At 40.6% G+C, this 21019-nt stretch overlaps 1 protein-coding gene across 2 annotated transcripts in view; it reads left to right on the forward strand.

Moving 5' to 3' along the window:
• The window catches only part of ADK (adenosine kinase), a 410809-nt gene extending 391337 nt beyond the window's left edge, over positions 1-19472 (forward strand). For both annotated transcript variants that reach the window (XM_053311472.1, XM_053311473.1), the window contains exons 10-11: positions 4532-4618; positions 18386-19472. In XM_053311472.1, coding sequence (XP_053167447.1) covers positions 4532-4618; positions 18386-18510 — 212 coding nt within the window. In that variant the 3' untranslated portion in view covers positions 18511-19472. The remainder of the gene's footprint in view (positions 1-4531; positions 4619-18385) is intronic.
• Positions 19473-21019: the final 1547 nt, after the last annotated feature.

The raw sequence follows: 21019 nt of genomic DNA on the forward strand, positions 1-21019 counted from the left end.
TGTAACTCCTCTCCTTCCAGCTGTTCCTCATTTGACTGGGAAGCTTGATTTCAGAACCTGACAGGGGGATTTATTTATTATTGATGTAAAAACTCATATCCTGCTTTATAGCCCCAAGGGGCTTTCAAAGCACTATACAAAAGATTCTCACAATAAGATCACATGCACATCTAGTATCAGGAATATAAATAATTAAACTTCACATAACAGGATTTTTCAGGCAGAATTTCCTGCCCTTGTCTTGGTGGTGGTGGTGATGGCATTGATATGTTATCTCTTCATTTCAAAAGTATGAGAAAGTAGATTTTATAAAAATTACATCTATATATTGAAAAGAGAGGAAAGCAGCTAAAAATCTAGTTCTGCTTGCAAAGCTGGGTCTAAAACATATGACGAAAACATTTCATGTATTTCTCAATGTCGAAATCACAAGTTTCTTGCATTACATTGAATAGTGACCTAAGTTTTTGAACTCTCTTTGTGTGCATACACACATGAAAAGTCTTTGAAGAGTCTCTGAAGGGTCTTGCAAGAGTCTAGTGAGGTGGTGATGAACACTAGTCTTCCTTCCTAGTGGACCAGCCATTGATTCCTACTGGAGGTAGCTTCATGATGTAAACCTGGTTTGCACATGGCACTTCATTCATGGAAACTCAGATCCTGCTAGTCTTTCAGCACAGCATGCTTCCCTGTGCTGTGAGCTGCTGTTGAGAGTCGCTTTCGCAATCTTCTTAAACATTTTGAGTATTATTTTAGTTCTTTCATGCTGCCTTGTTTCTGATATCTAGCAAAATCAATTTTAAGCAGAATACTACAGAAAGCACTGAGGGTCTTCTATGACAGTGGGTGGCAAGGCATGCTTGTTCTTTCATCATCATTATTGTCCTCCAAAGGACAATATGATGTGAGTTTCTTCAGTGCACACTGATTATGAGACATAACTTGTATAACTTCCTTTACTCTGGTAATTTACACATTAATAAGGTGGTAATTACGTTTTTATCACATTCTTATGACATTGCCCCATGGAAAGCCCAAGCTGATTAATTAGTAGGTTGTATTTAATCTATGACCCTGGCACACTAAAGTTATTGTTCCCACGCATTGTAGGTTGCGTGGAGAGTGGTACATTAAAATACACATTTTAAACACCTGAAATATTCTGTACAATGCCAGCAAAAATGTTAAATTTCTTCTGGAAAACTCTGCTTTCATTATTCCCAGCAGGAAGGATTCTGGTTTCTTAGGAAATGTCATTTTAAAATTTTTCTTCAACTCATTATATCATATCCCAAAAGGCCTTTGCCTTCCCGCAAGACCACCACATATGAAAAAAAGTTCCTTCACAGTGTCCACATTTCCAACATTTGTTTGGAACATTTTTATACATTAATGCTAATTTTTTGGGTGTCAAATACCACCTGTACATCATCTTATAATAATTTTCTTTTAAAGTATAACATGCAGTAAACTTTAAATCCATTTTCCATCATTTTCCCCAAGCTGCGATATCTATATTATGACCCAAATCTTGAGCCCATTTTATCATAGTTCACTTCATCTCTTGTCTCCTCCAGAAGCAGCAGCTTATACATCTTAGAAACTAATTTTTCATCATTTTCACACAGCTCCTTCTCAAATCTCGACATTTGATCCTCAAATCCAACTTTAAGATCCTTCTTATAGATTTCATTTAACTGATGGTACTGAAACTAGTTACTAAGCAAATTTTGTACTTCAATTAGGTTTTTTAACTTACAGCCCTTTTCTTGGAAACATAACAAATCCCTATAGGTACCCCATTCAGGTTGCATATTTCTCTCTTTACGTGCTAAAGCTTCAATCGGGGATAGCCATAATGGAGTTTTAAATTCCAACCATTTTTTATATTTTACCCACACTCTCATTAGACTCCTTCTTACATAGTGATTAAGAAAATCTTTATGCACTTTACTTTTATCATACCACAGATATGAATGCCATCCAAACCTTCTATCAAATCCTTCCAGATCAAGTATTCTGGGATTTCTTAATGTTATCCATTCTTTTAACCACATCAAACAAACAGCATCAAAATACAACCTTAAATCTGGCAGGGTAAGACCACCTCTTTCTTTAGCATCTGTTAAATTTTTAAATTTAATTCTTGGTCTTTTCCCTTGCCAAACAAATTTGGTTATGTCCTTTTGCCATTGCTTGAAACAATTTAAGGTGTTAATTATAGGAATAGTCTGAAAAAGAAAGAGCATTTTAGGTAAAACATTCATCTTCACAACTGAAATTCTTCCCATTAAAGATAAGTTCATTCTAGTCCATCTTTGCAAGTCAGTTTTTACTGTATTCCATATTTTGATATAATTATTTGAAAACAACAAAGAATTTTTGTTTGTCAACCAGACGCCCAAGTATTTAATTTTCTTCTCCACTTTCAGTTCACTTATTTCAAAAAATCTACATTTCTGGTCCATATTTTTTGTCAACATCTTCATTTTAATCTTATTTATATAAAACCTGGCCAGTCGGCCAAATTGTTGTATTTTTTCCAAGAGTCTTCCGATCTTCTCTAATGGATTTTCTAGAAAAAACACTACATCATCCACAAAGGCTCTAAGTTTATACTCCTGTTTCCCAACTTTCGGGCCTTGTATTTGATCACCTTCTCTAATATTTCTACAAAGCACTTCCAGTACTAATATATAAAGTAATGGGGAAAGTGGACAGCCTTGTCTAGTTCCTTTTTGTATTTTACAATTATCTAATAGTTCCCCATTTATAATAATTTTAGCATATTGCTCCGAATATATTGTCTTAATAGCCCTAATAAAATTATTTCCAACTCCCATTACATCCAGTAGCCTCGACATAAACTGCCAGGAGACATTATCAAATGCTTTCTCTGCGTCCAGAAAGATCATAGCTATCTGTTTATCATTATGTTTTTCATAATACTCTAATACATTCAAGACTGTTCTCACATTATCTCTTAATTGCCGTTTTGGCAAAAAGCCTGTTTGATCTTCATGAATAAAAACTCTTAATACAACCTTCATTCTCCTTGCCAAAATGGCGGCAAAAAGTTTATAATCATTATTTAAGAGTGAAATTGGCCTGTAGTTCTTGACTTGTGTTAAATCTTGATCCGGTTTTGGAATTACTGCAATATTGGCATACTTCCAAGACTCCGGCATAATTCCTCTTTGCAAAATATCATTCATCGTCCATTGTAAAGGCCATAATATTTGATCTTTAAAAGATTTGTAGTACGAAGCTGGTAACCCATCGGGCCCTGGCGCCTTATTAGCTTTGCTTTGCTTTATTACTTCTGTTATTTCTATTATTGATATCGGTGCATTCAAAATTTCTATATGATCCTTAGAAAGTTTTGGAATATTTTGTGTCTTGAGAAATTTGTCGATTTTTATATCTTCTGCTTTGTTTCCTTTATATAATTCAGAATAGTATCTAAAGATTTCCCTTTTTATTTCCTTTTCATCATAGGAAAGCCCATTTTTTGTTAATATCTTGGATATATACATATTCTTTTTCTCACTTTCTAATTTTCCAAGCCAACAACTTGCCTGGTTTGTTTGCAAATTCAAATGACTTTTGCTTCGCATATTTTAGGTTCCATTCAACTTCATTTAATAATAACATAGAGAGCTGCTATTGAAGCACTTTAATGACTTGAATAGTCTTCTTCTTGTCCTTAGCCCATAGAAGTTCTCTTTCTTTTTTAGAAATCTCCATCAATAATCCCTCTTTTTTCAGTCCCCTTTGTTTTTTAAGGTATGCATTTTGTTGTATAAAAAAACCTCTCATGACCGCTTTTCCTGCATCCCAAACTATTTTATTGTCCATTCTTTGGTTTAAATTCAATTCAAAATAGTCCTTTAACTTTCTTTTGGCTTTCTCCACAACTTCCGCTTTTTTCAGCAAGTATTCATTCAGTCTCCAGCGAAAGGAAACTGTTCCCTTCTTCTTCCATGTAAAGCAAATTGCATTATGATCTGAAAAGGTTCTGGGCAAAATATCCATTCTTTTTATACATGGCGTAACGTTTTTTATTTTACAAAGCCTTTCCCAGTTCCCCCTCCCGCCCCCGAGCCTAGCCCTCCCTTACTGCCCTCGGCACTGGTTGCAGGTGGAAGAGGAAAGAAAGGAGAGAAGGAAAGAGAAAGAGGGAGAAAGAAAACAGAAGGGGGGAAGAGACGAAGGGATACTCACCATTGCACTGGTAGGATCAGAAGGGTTTCTATTCTAGGAATAGTTCAAGGAAGTTGCATGACATTTTTCTTCTAATGCATGCTCTTTCTTGCTTTTTTTGCTTTATCTGGGTGATTTTAAGTCATTTTTAATTACTCCCATGAACTTCCAGAAGCTCTAATCTATGCATGTAATAGGATACTTTGAATATCTATTGTGATATCCCATGTGAACTGTTAGGTGATGATAATTGCTTCTTTACAATGGCTTCATTTAGGATCTTGCCAATCATGCTTATTAGTGTTTTATATTTCCTTTTCCCTTGTAGAAACTGAAGTAAGAGCTTTTCCAGTCTTAATTAGTGACCAGAGTGAGATTGTTGACACCAATGGAGCTGGAGATGCATTTGTGGGAGGTATGTGCCATTTGCCTTATTTGGATATACACCCCCTGCCCCATGGTTAGTTAGAGAATGGGGTGCGGGGCAGGTTGTTTCAAAAAAGAATGTGAAATTGTACTTTTCAGGCTTTCATTTGCCTCCAAAAATTGTGTTTTAATGGACTGTTAATTATCCTGGGGGATGGGGGGGATATGCTTTTTGCCTTTAAAGATAGCAAGCTATTATGCAACATCCACATCATTTTCACGAGATTAATAGTATCTGTCAGAATGTTGCATAAACAAGCTGCATCAAATATGTTTTGCGGTGTACTCAAAATCCCTCCTGGCTTTAAAATGTTAGCATGTTGCTGTTCTTTTAAACAGGTTGTAGTGAATATTAAATAGTATGTAAATAACTGACTATAATGTTTAGACTATAATTTTTCCCTTAGCACAGCTCTTTCCTGGACTCTAGAATAACATCTACAGCTACATTTATATCATTTTTTGATACCAGTTTTGGCAGGGGGAGAGAAAGGATATTGATCTATTAATCTGGCAACGTTTCACTGAATAGTTAGGGGCAGAGATTTGTGCTGAAAATTCTGTGTACGTGATAACCTTTTAAACTAGTATACATTCTAAATAGCAAAATAATAGAAATCCAAAAAAGTAATGATTAGTGTGAAGAGAACAAACACCTCTCTCATAGCAGGGGAAAGTGAACAACCAAAAGAGTTTATTTTGCAGCACCACGAGAGATCCCATATTCAAAGAAATGCAGGGCTTTCTGGTTTGGTCATTGATCTGTCAAAACTTTGCTTCCTTCCTGCAGTAAAGGGAACCCTCTCAATGGCTGCTGCGATGCCTGTATTCCCTGGGAAGACTACTGGTCCGTCCCTTGACTATGGAAAGGAACCTTTCTTCTTTCCCTTTTTTGCAGGGCTGAGAAATTAACTGGGGTGTGCATGAACCTGCCCAGGTCTCAGGAGGAGAATACAGGGCCGATGGGTGTCTGTGTGTGTTACAAATTACCAGAGCTCAACTATATTGCTGAACAGCCGATCAGCAGCCTTCTAATAATAATAATCCTAGCCGCCATGTGCACAGCTGGGGTGGGGGTGAGTTGAGTACCTTCCCTGTGGTGGTGGCAAGCAGAGTGGGAGCAGCCGCTGAGCCTGACTGTCTGGCCCAGCAGCTCTTGAGAACTGCGAGGCACTCCAGCCCGCCTGTGCGGTATAGAGCGCCGAGGCTCGATTCAGACTGCACAGGCACGCTGGAGCGCCTCACAGTTCTCAAGGTGGACAGACAGGCTCAGCTGCCACTCCTGCTCCGCCCACCACCGCCACAGGGGAGTGCTTGGCTCACCCCCTACTCATACACATGGCGGCTAGAATTATTTTAAAGATCGGCGATTCGGCTTCGGTGGCAGGGGTGGGGTGGGGCTCGCAGCGGCATGGAGGGCCTGGACCTGCTCTCGGCGGCCCTCAGAGAATATCAATATGTACACCGCGTTTTGATAATAGAAAGCAAACAGATTCAACCTAATTGTATGCACACTATAGATCTAGCAAAACCAATTTATGGGAGTAGGGGTTGTGTCTGAACTACCTTGTTTGGTATATATGCCCCTCCCGCTTTGGTTCAAAGTGGGCATTTCTTAAGGATTCAACATTTAAGTCAGGAAAGAGTGTTGAAGGAGCAAATCCTCTGAGATAGGAGGAGAACTTGTGAACACTGTCTGTGAAGTGGCAACAAAGAATGAGATGTCTTGTGTCTGGCAACTACAGAGGCAATTTTCTGGCAGACAATGGGATGGGAGTGAGAATGGCAAGGAAGGAAGTGGGTGAGAGGACAAGCTAGTATCGCAAGTGAGATGATGACATACATAGGTATTGTCTGTGACTAGGTTCAGCAGCTTGGAATTTATGCACTGAATGTAACTTTAGTTCTTGCTTTGTGCTCATGACAATTATAGTCTGGATTGTGCTAGGTTGCTCTGTGGAGGCTTAATATATTGTATGGATGGCACTGCTTAGTGGCAAGGGGACTTGTAAGCAATACAAGTATGAAATATCTGGAAACCTTGGATGGATGCAGTGTTCTGCAGGCTCTACCCCAGACCCACCAAGCTGCTCCCTATGAACACTGGCCAAGTTCCAGAATTATATATTTCAAAGATTGGCAACCCTATACCAGTTCCTTCAACTATCTATTCCCAAATCTGCCACCTGAGAGAGGCTTTGCATGGATTTATGGTAGGAGTGGGCCTTTATAGAGGCTACATCTTGGTATAGCACCAAATGAATAAACTATATTCATTACCATGTTGTGTTAGTACAGAAATGGCACCAAATTCAGCATCCTGCTCTACATTATTTTAGTACATAGTGCACACAGCCCTTTATATCACATGCCTCAAGCCCTCTGACAACATCACCTGAAACTCTGCTGCAAATGAAAATAGAATGAAACCCATTCATATAAAAAGTACACAAGAGTATTGGAGGATGCCACCTCCTCCATCAGCCAAGATGGAACCAAAGACATTTAAAATATCACAGCCAGAATTTCCAATGGACCTTAACGCAGTTAGAGACTCTAAATGGAACTGCAGTATCTGACAGTTTAACTCCTCCAGAGCCCTTTGACATTTCTAGCCCCCTTTAATAATCTAAGCACTGTTAAAGGGACAAAATGTTTCAAAATGCAGCTCTCAGAATGAGGGATAAAAATTTACTCTCACTTTGACAAATCCACAACAGAATATCTGTGTGTGCAGAATTTAATGGCTCATGTAGCAGAAGATCGTGCAAAGAGAGGCAAATCCTCTGTACTTTTGAAGAGGCTGAGGTAGTGACAAAGAACAGAGAGGTCAGAGAGTTGCACCAAAAAGTTCTGATAAGCTGTTCATTTAAGTGGGTGATGCAAGCAATGAAAATGTGTAAAGCAGAGGCAATTGCTTTGTTTGGATATAGAGCTTCCATAAGGATTTTACTCTGCAACAAGATAACCCTACATTTTATCCAATGAGCTCAAATTCAAAACAGAAATCAGTTAGGTAGATAGAGCAAATGTGCGTATTAGGTGTGAGCCAATCGCAGTGGAGGGAGCCTGCCAGGGAACTGCAGTCCTGGAAGCAGCTGCAGGCACCATTGGTGAGCTCACTTTAGAACCCAACAAAAGGCTGCCCAGGTTCTTCAGAGCAGCAGCAGCACACTTGGCCCAAAGAGAGTTTGGGTGCGGCTCTAGGGGTTGGGACCCTTATATAGGCCCCTTGCTGGGTCATCCCCCCGCCACTGGCTGACCCAGGAGATTGGGCCAAAAGAGAGAGAGGGCCAGACTGGGGGCACTGAGAGGGTGATGTAATGTATGTGGGAAGGGCGCCAGGTTTTGAGCAGAATGGGCACTTGAGGCTGGGAGTATTCACTGCTGCTGAGTGTGTTGGGATGCAGGTGGGGTGCACCAGGAATATGGCCTGTGGGCCAGTCCAAGCCTGGATTGGTAAAAGGCTTTGGGCAGCAGCACATCCAAGGCACCTGACCACCTCAAGCCAGCAAGCCTCCTTATGAGGCCCCAAAGGAGAAGGGGCAGCAATACCATTTGGGAAATGGCCATGAGGATAACAAGCCATGAAGCCCCCAGCAGGCAAGTGATGGGGCAGAGTGTTGCCCTGCCTCGTACTGGATAAGCTGTAATAAAAGTTAGACACAGAATCTGCCTTCATCTCTCTTTCTGGGGGCACCTACCCGTGGCTAATCCCAATCTCTTTCACACAGAACTCCCCTTTTCTCTGGGGGGGGGCAGTGTGACAATCTCAACACTATGTATGTTTGCCTTATTATCCTCATTACCATCCAGACTTTCAGAAGTGTTTGGCAAGGGCTAAAGGAATGGAATGGGGAAAGGGGAAAGAGAGAGGGAAGCTGAACTATTTGTACTGGGGCCAGAGCTCACCCAAGTTTTAGCAGTGTGATTTGCAGTATGCTCTCAAAATGTTCTCTGGAGCCACAAGAACTAGAAGCTTGCTCTAAATAAAAACCATGATTACAATATCATGGAAAGTTGTCACTCGTTCTCTCCCCTCACCCATCCTCTGAAATTATATTTGTAAAAGATTTGTTTGATGGATTTTGTGTCACAGCTATGGAATCTGTCTTTTAGATTATCACATTGCTCTGAGAAACATCATTATTTATCAGCTGGTAGCAGGCATGTTATCAATTTTATTTTTATATATAGCGGGGCAGGGGGAGAGAGAGCACTTTGGTGCAGTGCCTTAGATTGATGTTCTAAAATTTATCTTCATGAATGAAGCAGAAGTGGGGAAGGGAGAATGTTTTAGCTATAGTTATTTTCCTTCCAACTGAAGATAAATGTGAAAGAGATCAGCTCAACGTGGGTGTCTGATTTGACTCTGAGCATCCTGTTGTTGCAGCTCTACAGAACTCTGGAATGAAAATTCCATTTTACTATCATCCCCTTTTTGACTGACACTCTGTTTCCCCGGTATAATAGCTGAACTTTCTGATGGAGTACCTGTCTTTTACTTGGAAGGGGATGACTGTCATACCAACTACCCACTTATGGCTGTGCTGTTTGGCAATTTGTGTCATCCTTAACTCACTAAGATAAATGCTGCATCTTGATGGAGGCTTTTATGAGGACACCCGGTCTCTAACTAGACTTCCATAAACTAGATTTTGCCAAGTGATATGCTTTCAATGGATTTTTCTTTGTCACATTTAAAGGAACCTTATTATTCTGATAAACATTTTGGTTGTAAAGCACTGTATATTTTTCCACATAGTTAACAACATTTAAAAATCTCTTTTAAAATTCCAGCCACATATTTACATAATATTAATGTAAAGATTGATTTTTTAAGTATCTTAGTAACCCCTGCTAACTTGGCAAAGAGGCACCTTTTAACGCGGTGATTCTCTTTATTTAGCAGGGGGAGAGTAACTGGCCCTGTCCACCCCCAGCACAGTACTTCCAGTGACTGTTGCTGGTGTCTGTCTTATGTTTCTTTTTAGATTGTGAGCCCTCTGGGGACAGGGATCCATCTTATTTATTTATTATTTCTCTGTGTAAACTGCTCTGAGCCATTTTTGGAAGGGCAGTATAAAAATAAAATAAATAAATAATATCTACTAATGTGTGCAGAGTTCCACACCAGGTGCTCCAAGGACTTCATACATGTTGCCGCTCTGTTGGCATATTATTTCCTCTTATATTTTTGCGAACTGGAACTTTGGAGGAACTTACAGTGATGAATATCTTTCTAACTGATGACTTGGAGCAAATCCAGTATAATCTATACTGATACCAGGAGAGAGATGACTAATTCAAGGTTGAGATTTCAATATTGCAAATATAGCTGTATTTTGTGCTCTAGATTCTGAATGTTTGTTGAAGAAAGTGTAAAACTGAGGAATGCTTAGAATCATTATTCTGATAATTCTAAATTTGTGAGAAACCTGCCTCTGAGTCTATTTTGCGTTTAGTCATTAACTTTGCCCCGATGGTAAAGGAGAAGATTACATATATGTGTTTTTCTGAACTATTGCATTTAAATTCTGCCCTATGAAAAATTCCCTGAAAACAGAAAGCTTTTCATTTCGGAGACAAGGGTTCAGCCCAGCCTTCTCTTTGAAGTAGTTAATATTCTGAGGGGCCACCAGAGAGAGGGGTGAACACGAGCACCGTCTCCCCTAGCTATGTCCCTGTCCCAAATCATTAACTTCTCTCATTGCCTGGTTCACAGGACACCCCCTTTTTAATCCCTACACTGGCATCCTCTCTGCTCCTGGGTCCAGCACAGACTCCTTGCTCTTATTCACAAAGCTTCCCATGGCTTTGCCTTCTCTCATCTCTCTGCCCTACTTCCTTGATATATCCTTGCCCGTGACATTTGCCTATTCCCAGCTTCTGTCAACCTCACCTGTCCAAAGATCTGCTCCCTCAAAACACCACCCTTTCTCCTTTGTTACCCTTTATGCCTGGAATTGCCTCTTAGAACACCCGTGTGACATTGCTTCTTTCTCTTCACAAGAACATAAGAACAGCCCTGCTGCATCAGGCCCAAGGCCATCTAGTCCAGCATACTGTTTCACACAGTGGCCCATCAGATGCCACTGGGAGACTACAGGCAGGGGGCTGGTCCTCTCCTTTGCTGTTACTCCCCTGCAACTGGTATTCAGAGGCATCCTGCCTCTGAGTCTGGAGGTGGCCTATAGCCCTCCAACTAGCAGACATTAATAGACCTCTCCTTCATCAAGTTATCCAAACCCCTCTTAAAGCCATCCAGGTTGTCAGCTGTCACCACATCTTGTGGCAGAGTAATCCACAAGTTGAATATATGTTGTGTGAAGAAGTACTTCCTTTTGTTGGTGCTAAATTTCCTGGTAATCAGTTTCATGGGATGACCCCTGGTTCTAGTGTTATATGAAAGGAAGAAGAATTTTTCTCTATCCAGCACTACCCACCATGCATAATTTTATAGACATCTATCATGTTCCCCCCAATCGTCTTTTTTCTAAACTAAAAAGCCCCAGGTGTTGTAGCCTTGCCTCATAAGGAAGGTGCTTTAGGCCCCTGATCACCTTGGTTGCCCTCTTCTGCACCTTTTCCAGTTCTACAATGTCCTTCTTTAGATGTGGTGACCAGAATTGTAGTGTGGCCTCACCATAGTTTTGTATAAGGGCATTCTAATATTAGCAGTTTTATTATCAATCCCCTTCCTTATGATCCCTAGCATGGAATTGGCCTTTTTCACAGCTGCTGCACATTGAGTCGACACTATCAACAAGCTGTCCACCATGACCCCAAGATCCCTCTCCTGGTCAGTCACCGACAGCTCAGATCCCATCAGCGTATACTTGGTTGGGTTTTTTCGCCCCAATGTGCATCACTTTTCACTTGCCAACACTGAAGTGCATTTTCCATTTTGTTGCCCACTCACCCAGTTTAGAGAGATGCTTTTGGAGCTCCTCACAATCTGTTTTGGATTTCACTACCCTAAATAGTTTGGTATCATCTGCAAATTTGGCCACCTTGCTGCTTACCCCAACTTTTAGATGATTTTTGAATAAATTGAAAAGCACCTGTCCAAATACAGATCCCTGGGGGACCCCACTTCTTACTTCCCTCAATTGTGAAAACTCTTCATTTATAGCTATCCTCTGTTTCCTGTCTTTCAACCAGCTAGCAATCCATACATGTACTTGTCCACTTATCCCATGACTGCTAAGTTTCCTCAGGAGTCTTTGATGAGGAACTTTGTTGAAAGCTTTTTGGAAGTCCAGGTATACTATGTCAACTGGGTCACCTTTATCCACACACCTGTTGACACTCTCAAACCCCTCCTTAACAACCACTTTTTCCCATCAAACATTTGACTTTACCACCTTTATCCCCATCCTCTCCTGAAACTAAGATTAAGTATATGTAATCAAACTGAATGTATACTCTTCTATTTACTCCCACTTCCATCTTCCCCCCTGGTATTTGTGGCAACCTGTGTTAAATTTTAGATTGTAAGTTCCTTGGAACTTTTTGATGGTACTGTATAAATAATTATAATATAATAATATATATTTGCAAATGAATAGCAGAATATATCACTAGGATAGCAATACAGCTAGGGAAGAAGTATTTGCTATTTAACATGTAGTCCATTTGATAAGCAGTGTGATCTCATGGGTATTTTTCATTCTTAGAAAGAAGAAATATTGATATTGAGTAAAAATATTGACATGTCCTGGGCTGTTTGTTCCAGTTTTCTAGCCTCCTGTAGAGTATTTTTATAACAACCTTATTGATGGGCCTCTTTACCTAGCTCTCTAGCTTTAACAGAGCTGAGTCGATTTGCTACCACAGCTTCAAGTAGCTGTTACCAAACAAGCAAGGCATCCTAATAAAGCTGTAAATGTGTTTGCTCAAACATGGTATTGATTTTACTTGGTGAGGGGGAAGCAAGTCCTTAGCATGGTGTCAGGGTGGATGAGCTGAACTGTAGTTTTTCATGGGTGTGGAAAGCTAAGGAAAAAGAAAGCTGCAAGACAATAAAATAAAATAGCCACAAATGGAGTCCCAAGGGTCAGCTAACTACCTGAAAATCTGGTGATATATTTGAGGGGTGAGGTGCATTGTGGTTTGTTTAGATTTTATTTATACTTTCTTCAGGTGGTGCTTTGGAGGCATTCCTAATGTGCCTTTCAACTTGTGAGACATTGATGTTGCCAGAACTGTTTGAGGAAAGGGTAGGCAAGTGGGTAGTAGACCTTTCCTTCTTTTACTTGTGGGTTGTGTCAACTCAGCACTGAAAAGTAATCCAAATTGTGTACTTAGAAAAAACAATGCAAGTTGAGCAAATTTATACACATTTGTTTGCCTAATTTGTTTTTATTCCAAGACTCAAATCTATCTAAGAACTTAAGATATATAGAGAGATTTTTTTTCCCCAAGAATGTGAGTGGCAGGAGGCAGAGGGGCAAGACAAGGGAACAAGAATAATCAGAGGAGTAAGGGAAAGAAACTGGGAGCTTGGGAAGAAGCCAAGTATCAGGGCTGAATCATTAACAGCAGTTGCTAGGTGGCACAAGGTGTGAAGCTGGAACCAATAAAGCCAGGTAATCCATTGGGGATCAGGGATCCATTGGGGACCAGTAGTCCCAGGGGTAAGGAACATGCCAGAGGTGGAGCCAAGCAGACAGTCAGGAATCTGGATTGGTAGCCAAAGGTCAGGATTGCTCCAAGGATCAAGCCAAGCAGAGAGTTGGGAGTTTCTGGAGTTTTATTAATTCCAGAAGTAGAAAAAACTGAATAGACAGATCAGCAAGTAGCCAAGAGCAAATTACAACTAGGAATAAAGATACCAAAGCAAGGCCTACCTCAGACAGGAAGAATATAAGCAGGTCATTATTATACAGTGATTAAGGGCCAGTTCCACATTCTACCTTCTGGAAGAACGAACACATATTCGTTGGGGAAGGGAATCATCAAAGGTGGGGAAGGGATCATCAAAGAGTTTTCATGTCCCCAAGCAAAGGTTTGCCCTTCCATAAGAAAACCTACCACAATATTTTGAAAACCCTTGTCTTTCCACATCTAAAATGTGAAATAGGGTGAACTGCTGAATATGCATCAATCCTCAGACTCTGTGCCCATGTTGCCTAATTTACTTCAGTGGGACTAACTCAGAATTTATGTGGTTAAGGTTGTATCACAACCTCAGAGATATAAAATTAGCGGCCACATTCCAGCTTTGATAGTTCTAATAAGCTAGCAAGTTTCCATTTAGTGAAGCCAGCCCTTGGTTGATAAAGGCAAATGTACCACAAGTGTTGGCTGCCACGGCCACCATCTGGCACAAAATTAAATCATAGAAATTGCATCATGTTGGTATTAGTTTGCTTGTGTGCTGACTGTGATGGCGTATCATCTGGTGTGAGCTCTGGGTGTCTGCTTTGCAAACCACCTAATTACAATTAACCAGCCTTTTGGGCATCCCATCAGCCATGCCAGCAACTCTGAAAGACTTCCAGAAATCACAGCACCATTAACAAAGAGCTGGAGGATGACTGAATATCATAGCAGCACCTCCGTAAATAACACATGGCGGGCTGTTGTGAGCAGCTGTTTCCACCAAATGTGATATAGAATGCCAATGAGAGCATTAAAAGCAGGTGGCAATGTCTTTTGATTTGGAATACGACTTTTATTAACAGTGCAGTTTCCCAGTTTTGCAGCTAGAACTTTTCATATAGGAAAGTATGGGAAAACTAGAATTCCGTTTCCCGGGTCAGTCTAGATGGTTTTTGGCATTTTAAAAATGTATTTGAGGAAACAGAATTAAATTTGCAGAAATATGTTGAAGAGCATGCAATTTTAAAAAAGGATTTCTTTATGAAAAATTGACTATCACCTGCAACCATTGAAACCCTGTTGATTTGACTTAAAAGAAACTTCTTTGAAACATCTTGACTGTTAGCAAGACTATATGGATGAAAACAGTTTTGCCACTGCTGTCAATTTTATTTTAAACTGACAGATTTCATATAGTGAGAGACCTACGCGCTCATGTATAATCTAAAAACATAAAGAGGCTGTTCTCACGAGCAGCCAAGCCTAGGTGGCGCTAAACCCAGTGCCAAAGCCCTGCCCTTAGCCAAGGTGAAGTGCACCAACACACCCTTAATCTGGCTGCCGGGATTGGGATTTGCAGTTCCTGCTGACACAGAGATGGGCGTTTAGAGCACCCATCCACTGCGGTGACCCCCCAGTCCACTGCATGTAGTGCATTGTCAGAGGCTGGGACAATGAGTCCCAGTCCCTGTTTATCCACGCTGCTCCCGGCAGCTCGGGTTGTGTGGTTACGCATCTTGCGCACAGCAGGCCTATGAGCAGTCATCTGGCGGACAGTAGGTTGAACCCTGCCTCTCCCCTCCCCACCCATGCATGTGTGGTCATGTGAATAGCTTCAAAATGTGTTCTTTCTCAGTTTGGATTTTTCATGTTTAAAATAGTTTCAATTAGATAATAGATAAATTTTATATTGAGCAATTATGAATGCCTTTGTAGTTGGCATTTATTTCTGCAACCAGCCTATGAGGTAGATCTTGATCTTCCTATTGTCTACAGACCACAAATTTTTAAAAAGTGAATACTTTTCAAGTGAATGGGAACATAGGAAACATAGGAAACTGCTGTATACAGAGTCAGACCATTGGTCTATCTAGCTCAGTACTGTCTTCACAGACTGGCAGCAGCTTCTCCAAGGTTGCAGGCAGGAATCTCTCTCAGCCCTATCTTGGTGATGCCAGGGAAGGAACTTGGAAGCTAGATGCTCTTCCCAGAGTGGCTCCATCCCCTGAGGGGAATATCTTATAGTGCTCACACATCAAGTCTCCCATTCAGATGCAACCAGGGCAGACCCTGCTTAGCTATGGGGACAAGTCATGCTTGCTACCACAAGACCGGCTCTCCTCTCCCACATCCCTTTGCAGCTACCTCATGATTCATTTGATTGCTGGACTTTTTGGATAATAATAGTAGTCCTATAGCAATTTTGAATGTTTACAGCTTTTCACACGTGTTTGGTTGTACTCCTTAAAACAGCCTTACAAGGTGGATCAGTATTATCCCCATATTGCAGATGGGAGTCTGAGGCGGAGTGTGTGGCCTGCCTACAGCCACCTGTTGAATTCATGGCGGGCGGGGGGTGGTGGTGGTGGTGGTGGATAGATTCAGATCAAGGACACTGTAATTTACAGCTCAATTTCTTAGCCGATGCAACCAGCTCTGCAGATGGCAATTTTCTGTTGGTATGGCCAGCTCTTGTGCAGTTTGGACTTTTTCTTCTTTTTAAAAATTTTAAAGGAGCAAGGACAGCCCATTAGCCAAAAGCCTGAATAAAAAGGACAGTCTTCACTCTCCTCCTGAAGACTGGGAGAGAGGGAGCCAGTTCCTTCCAGGCAAACTTGAAACGTGAAAAGATGTGGTAGGACATCAAATTAAGGGTCAGAACCCAAGTTTGCCTGGAGGGAACTGTCTCCCTACTGCCTCTCTCCCAGTCTTCAGGAGGAGAGTGAGTTTTTAAACATATATTTCCCCATTTGAAAGATTTAATCATCTTTGTTGATTTCCTTGCAAATATTGGTAATACGCTGCAGAAGCAGGTGATGCTGTTGTTGTTATTATTGAACCATGATCAACAATATACATTGCTTTAAAAGCATTGCTAGATAATGGGTAGGTGTTGAAATTGAATAAACCCTGAGCCATATTATCTTGACAGACAAATGAGTATGAAGGGAGCTGTCATCCAGGAGCTAATTGATTAGTTAAATTCACCAAAGAGATGGCTGAGGTCAATTATGAACCAACTCTCAGTGGCACACAGAACATGCACAAGTCTAGTGCTGCCTTCCTGCTTCCTACCTAGCAATGCTCCCCTTTCCTTTCACCTTGTGTGCTCAGTACAGCTCAAAGCAGAAAAGAAGTTGCATTTTAATTTGGAAGCCTTCCAAGCAGCTATGAAGTAAGTATAATGGCTCACAAAACACAAAGCCATAATAGTGGTGTGCAATATGCTACCATTGCATAATTGCCACACTAGGTTGTCACTGTGCTACTATAAATAATTGGACTATAGTAAGCCCAGAAAACTGTTCTTCCAGTGGAAGAACTAATAGAGAGATCTTTGGATATATTACACTAAAAAATGTTACAGGTTTCCTGCCAGTTTCTGAAATGGTTTCTCCCAAAGCATCCTGGGAATTATAGTTTGGTGAAGTAGTCAGAATTTTGTTAGAGATCCCTACTGCCTTTCCAGCCCTTCATAGTACTACAGTTCCAAAAGTTCCTTGGGGAAATGGAGTGACTCTGCAAACAGTTGAAGTCTATCATTTGGATATGCTCTCTGAGTCCAACTGTCATCTCCATGTGGTCATCATATGAAAGAGGTGCAAACTGGAAGAGTGGTGTTTTTAGAAGTAATGAGCAATAACTGGCTTCTCACTCTGTAAGATCTTTTCCATTCTTGCTGTTTTTATATGTGTTCCTGAGTACTAGCCAAAATGAAAAAGCACATTTTTCATCCTGTGTAACCCATTTTTGGACTCATGTTCTTTGCAGAACTCATCTCTTGCTTTGTGTGTTTGGAGGCCTGCCCAATACATTCTAGACATACTGACTCAGAAATAGCTGTTTTTAACTGCTTGATTTTTATATACATACAGATACTACTAGCTCTCGAGTTTTAACCGCCTACAAACATACTGGCAAGTTTCATGCCTTCCAGGCGGTTCCATTTTAATGACTGGTACTTTTTTTTATCCAAGGATTTGTCCTTTAAGAATGCATGTTAATTTAATGGATAGCAGACTATTTTTATTGTGTTATTCAGAAACCATCTGATTTTTGCCAGACATGTTGCTTCAATTTTGAAACTGCCCTCACACTTGGTAGGTAGAATATCTTGCCACCACCAGGAGCTGCTTGGCAAGCTTAGGCTGAGGATTGTGCATAGCTGGGATACTTGTGGCATTTGCCCCAAAGTATATTTCTTCTTTTTTGAGAGGTCTTCATTTTATTCCACTTGTGGCTGGTGGGAAGGGTTTTGGGGGATGGAGACTGGGCAGGGTCAGGAGGAGGGGATCCATATATTCTTCCCTGGCTTCAAAATTGATCCAAGACAGAGATTAATTCAGGGGCTTTAAAAGTTTGCCCTCTAATTTGATGTGAGCTTTCATAGGCTTCTGAAGTTCTTCTCCAAGCTTGGCTCAGTAGAGCCTAGCCAGCAACTCTCATGTCCTGCATTGCCTTATTTATCCTGTTCAGCTGCAAACGTTGTCCTGTCTTGCAGTCATGTTGTCTCATGATCTTTGCTTTGAATTCCTTAGCCCCCTAATTTCTCCTTTCTGTTTAAACAGTGTTGAATTATAGTCGTCATTATCAAAATTGCATTTGTTTATTTATTTGTATAAATATCCAGTCTACCGTAATGAGTCACCCCAACAATACACAACATTAAGCTTAATAAAAGCACATTCAAGCTAGTAAAGTAGAAGTGATGACTGCTTTCCTTAAATTGCTATCCTGTTTGAAATCCTGGGAAATAAAAGAAGTCTCATTTTCATGGAGCTCTGATTGGATACACCATTTGTTTGAAATTAATAGTGATTGGTGACCCCAATTTATCAAGTTACTTGAAGAATGAAGAGAGAAGTGGTAGGCAAATTCCCAGGAGGTTTTAAGCACTCTCAACTAATTCTTGCTTTCTGTTATCCTTCAGGTTTCCTCTCTCAGCTTGTCTATGACCGGCCTCTAATAGAGTGCATCCGCGCCGGACACTATGCGGCCAGTGTGATTGTAAAGCGTTCTGGTTGCACCTTCCCAGAGAAGCCTGACTTCCACTGATGCTGGAGCATCCAAGGGATCATTGCCTACCTTTCCCCATTCTCCCCTCCCCAGTTATCCTGCATTGAAGCTTCTGTACTTCTATTCACTTCTACCTTTCACAGATCTGATTTCCCTTTTGCCTGTTCCTGACACAACAGTATTCTGCATGTCTTAAATTAGAGGCCAGGCTGCCAGGCTCTGATCAGTTTGGCCCTTTATATCCTTAGTACAATTTCTAAGAGCAGCACGGTATAAAAACCACCTGCAGATGTTTAGCTATGGTATAACACTTCTTTGATAACCTCTAATATGTTCAACCCTGTGCTCACCTTATCTGGGTGAGAAATCCATCAATATGTTCAACTGGTATAAAATTGAATTAATGGTACTGAACTGTTGTGAAAACTGGTGTACACAAGGAAAATATTCTGTCTACTCCCTTGTATGCTAAATTTGCATACACATGGGCTTAACCTTGCTTCCACTGCAATAAATAGGAATGTGCCCATGGTTCATGGGACTGACCCAAAATCATGTGGACTAGTGCCATCTTATTGGCTTTAGGAAATTTTGGAGCAGGCTCCTAAGAGAGGGCATAATCTTGGTCTTTAATGTGTGTCTGAACAAGGATTTGTGGTCTCATGTCTTCCAGGGCAGAATCAGGATATTGTCATGACTATAAATAAAGCTCATAACGGGACATTTTGCTACTGATGTGAGCTTGAGTTTGCATCTCAAATATATATACATTTGTGAACATGAAGTACAGAATTATTCATGCAGGCTGTCTTATCAGGATATGCCAAAACAGAATCTTTTATTTCAACGCACAGTTTTAAGATGATAATGTACTTCAAAGAATCAAGAAATCTTCTGAATTTTATTTGTATTACAGTATTCAAGAGAGATGTTCTGAAAATGCCATTCATTACTTTACTATGTAATTTGATACTGATAAACAAAACAATTGTGATACATGAGTTCTCTGACTTTTTGTGTTTGTGGCCTGGCCTGTGTTGGAGTAAATTCCTTTAAAAGGAAGTGGAAACAAAGACAACTTACCAACATTACTTTGTATTATTTTTCCTTGTGTCTCGGTGATGGTGAGAACAGCCTCACCATTTAAAAAGGAGGGAAGTTACACATTACTTACCTACAGACTTTCCACTAGAAATATGAGATGAAGACATCCAGTAGGGACAGTTTGACCATATTAAAATAAACAATGGCCATGGGGGCATTATAGCAGACTCTTATAAGGACTTGGACTTTCAGAAAGCTTCTGGAGTCCTTCACCAAAGGCTCCAGAAGGAACTTTGTCATGGATAACAGTTAGTAACTGATTACACAAAAGGAAACAGCAGGTAGGAATAAACAGGCTGTCTTCACAACAGAGGGACATAAAAAGTGAAGTTCACCCAAGGATCTGCACTGAGGCTGGTGCTATTTAACTTGTTCACAAATGATCTGGAGTTAAAGGTAAGCAGTGAAGCGGCCAAGTTTGCAAGGGACATTTGTGCAGGTGATACCAAATTATCCAGGATGGTGAAAACACAACTGGACTGCATAGAGCTGTAAAACAATCTCTCCAGTCCAGGTGCATGGGCAACAACATGATCAATGAAAACCAATGTACTTGTAAAGTGATGCACTTTGGGGTAAAGAATCCTAACTTCACAGATATACTGACAGGGTCTAAACTGCCAGTGTCTAATAAAGAGATGTTGGGGTCATGGGCTCAGTTAAAACACTGGCTCTGTGTTCCCTGAAAAGGAAGGTATCATTTAGGAAAGGGGCTAATGAAAACTTGCTGGCATCGTTATGCCCATATACAAATCTGTAATGCACCTACATTTAGAATACTGTGTATAGTATATGCTAATATGCTAAATCATTGTAAACCGCTTAGAGAGCTTCCAGCTATAGAGCGGTATATAAATGTAAGTGCTATTGCTATTGCTATTGCTATAGTTCTGGTTGGCCCATTTTAAAAATTAAGTCCTATTGAAAGTGGGACTTACTTCTGAATAAGCATGCATCAGTTCTTCTGTTCAAAGCATAATTTCTTCCCTTTTATATAATTGTTTTAATGTCACATTGCAGTTCTTTCTGTTACGGCATGGAGAAGAATAAGTGATATAGTGCCAATACTGCTTTTCTACAATACTGCTTTTCAATACTGCTTTTCTTCTATATATAGCAGGGGGAGGGGACACAATAGAGAAGGAGGGTCAATTAGGCATTGAGCCTGAGAAGGAAGGCACAGAGGCGGCTGCTGCTGCTACATTCAGCTGTCCTTGCCTCTTTCCCCAATGCTTCGGCCTAGGTGGTAATGTGAACTCCTCAGGCTTGTTTCTCGTCAGAATGGGCTGGAAATTCATCTGGTTCATTTACACCTTTTCCCGCTTTGAGCAATGTAGACTGTTAGGCCATCATAGCTTCTGAATCTCATGCTGATATATGTTAGGATTTACACACATGCACACTTTAAAGTTTTAGAGTTTTGACTTTTGCCATTTAAATCCCC

The sequence above is a fragment of the Hemicordylus capensis genome, chromosome 3 (assembly GCF_027244095.1).
Source record: "Hemicordylus capensis ecotype Gifberg chromosome 3, rHemCap1.1.pri, whole genome shotgun sequence".
Lineage (NCBI taxonomy): Eukaryota > Metazoa > Chordata > Lepidosauria > Squamata > Cordylidae > Hemicordylus > Hemicordylus capensis.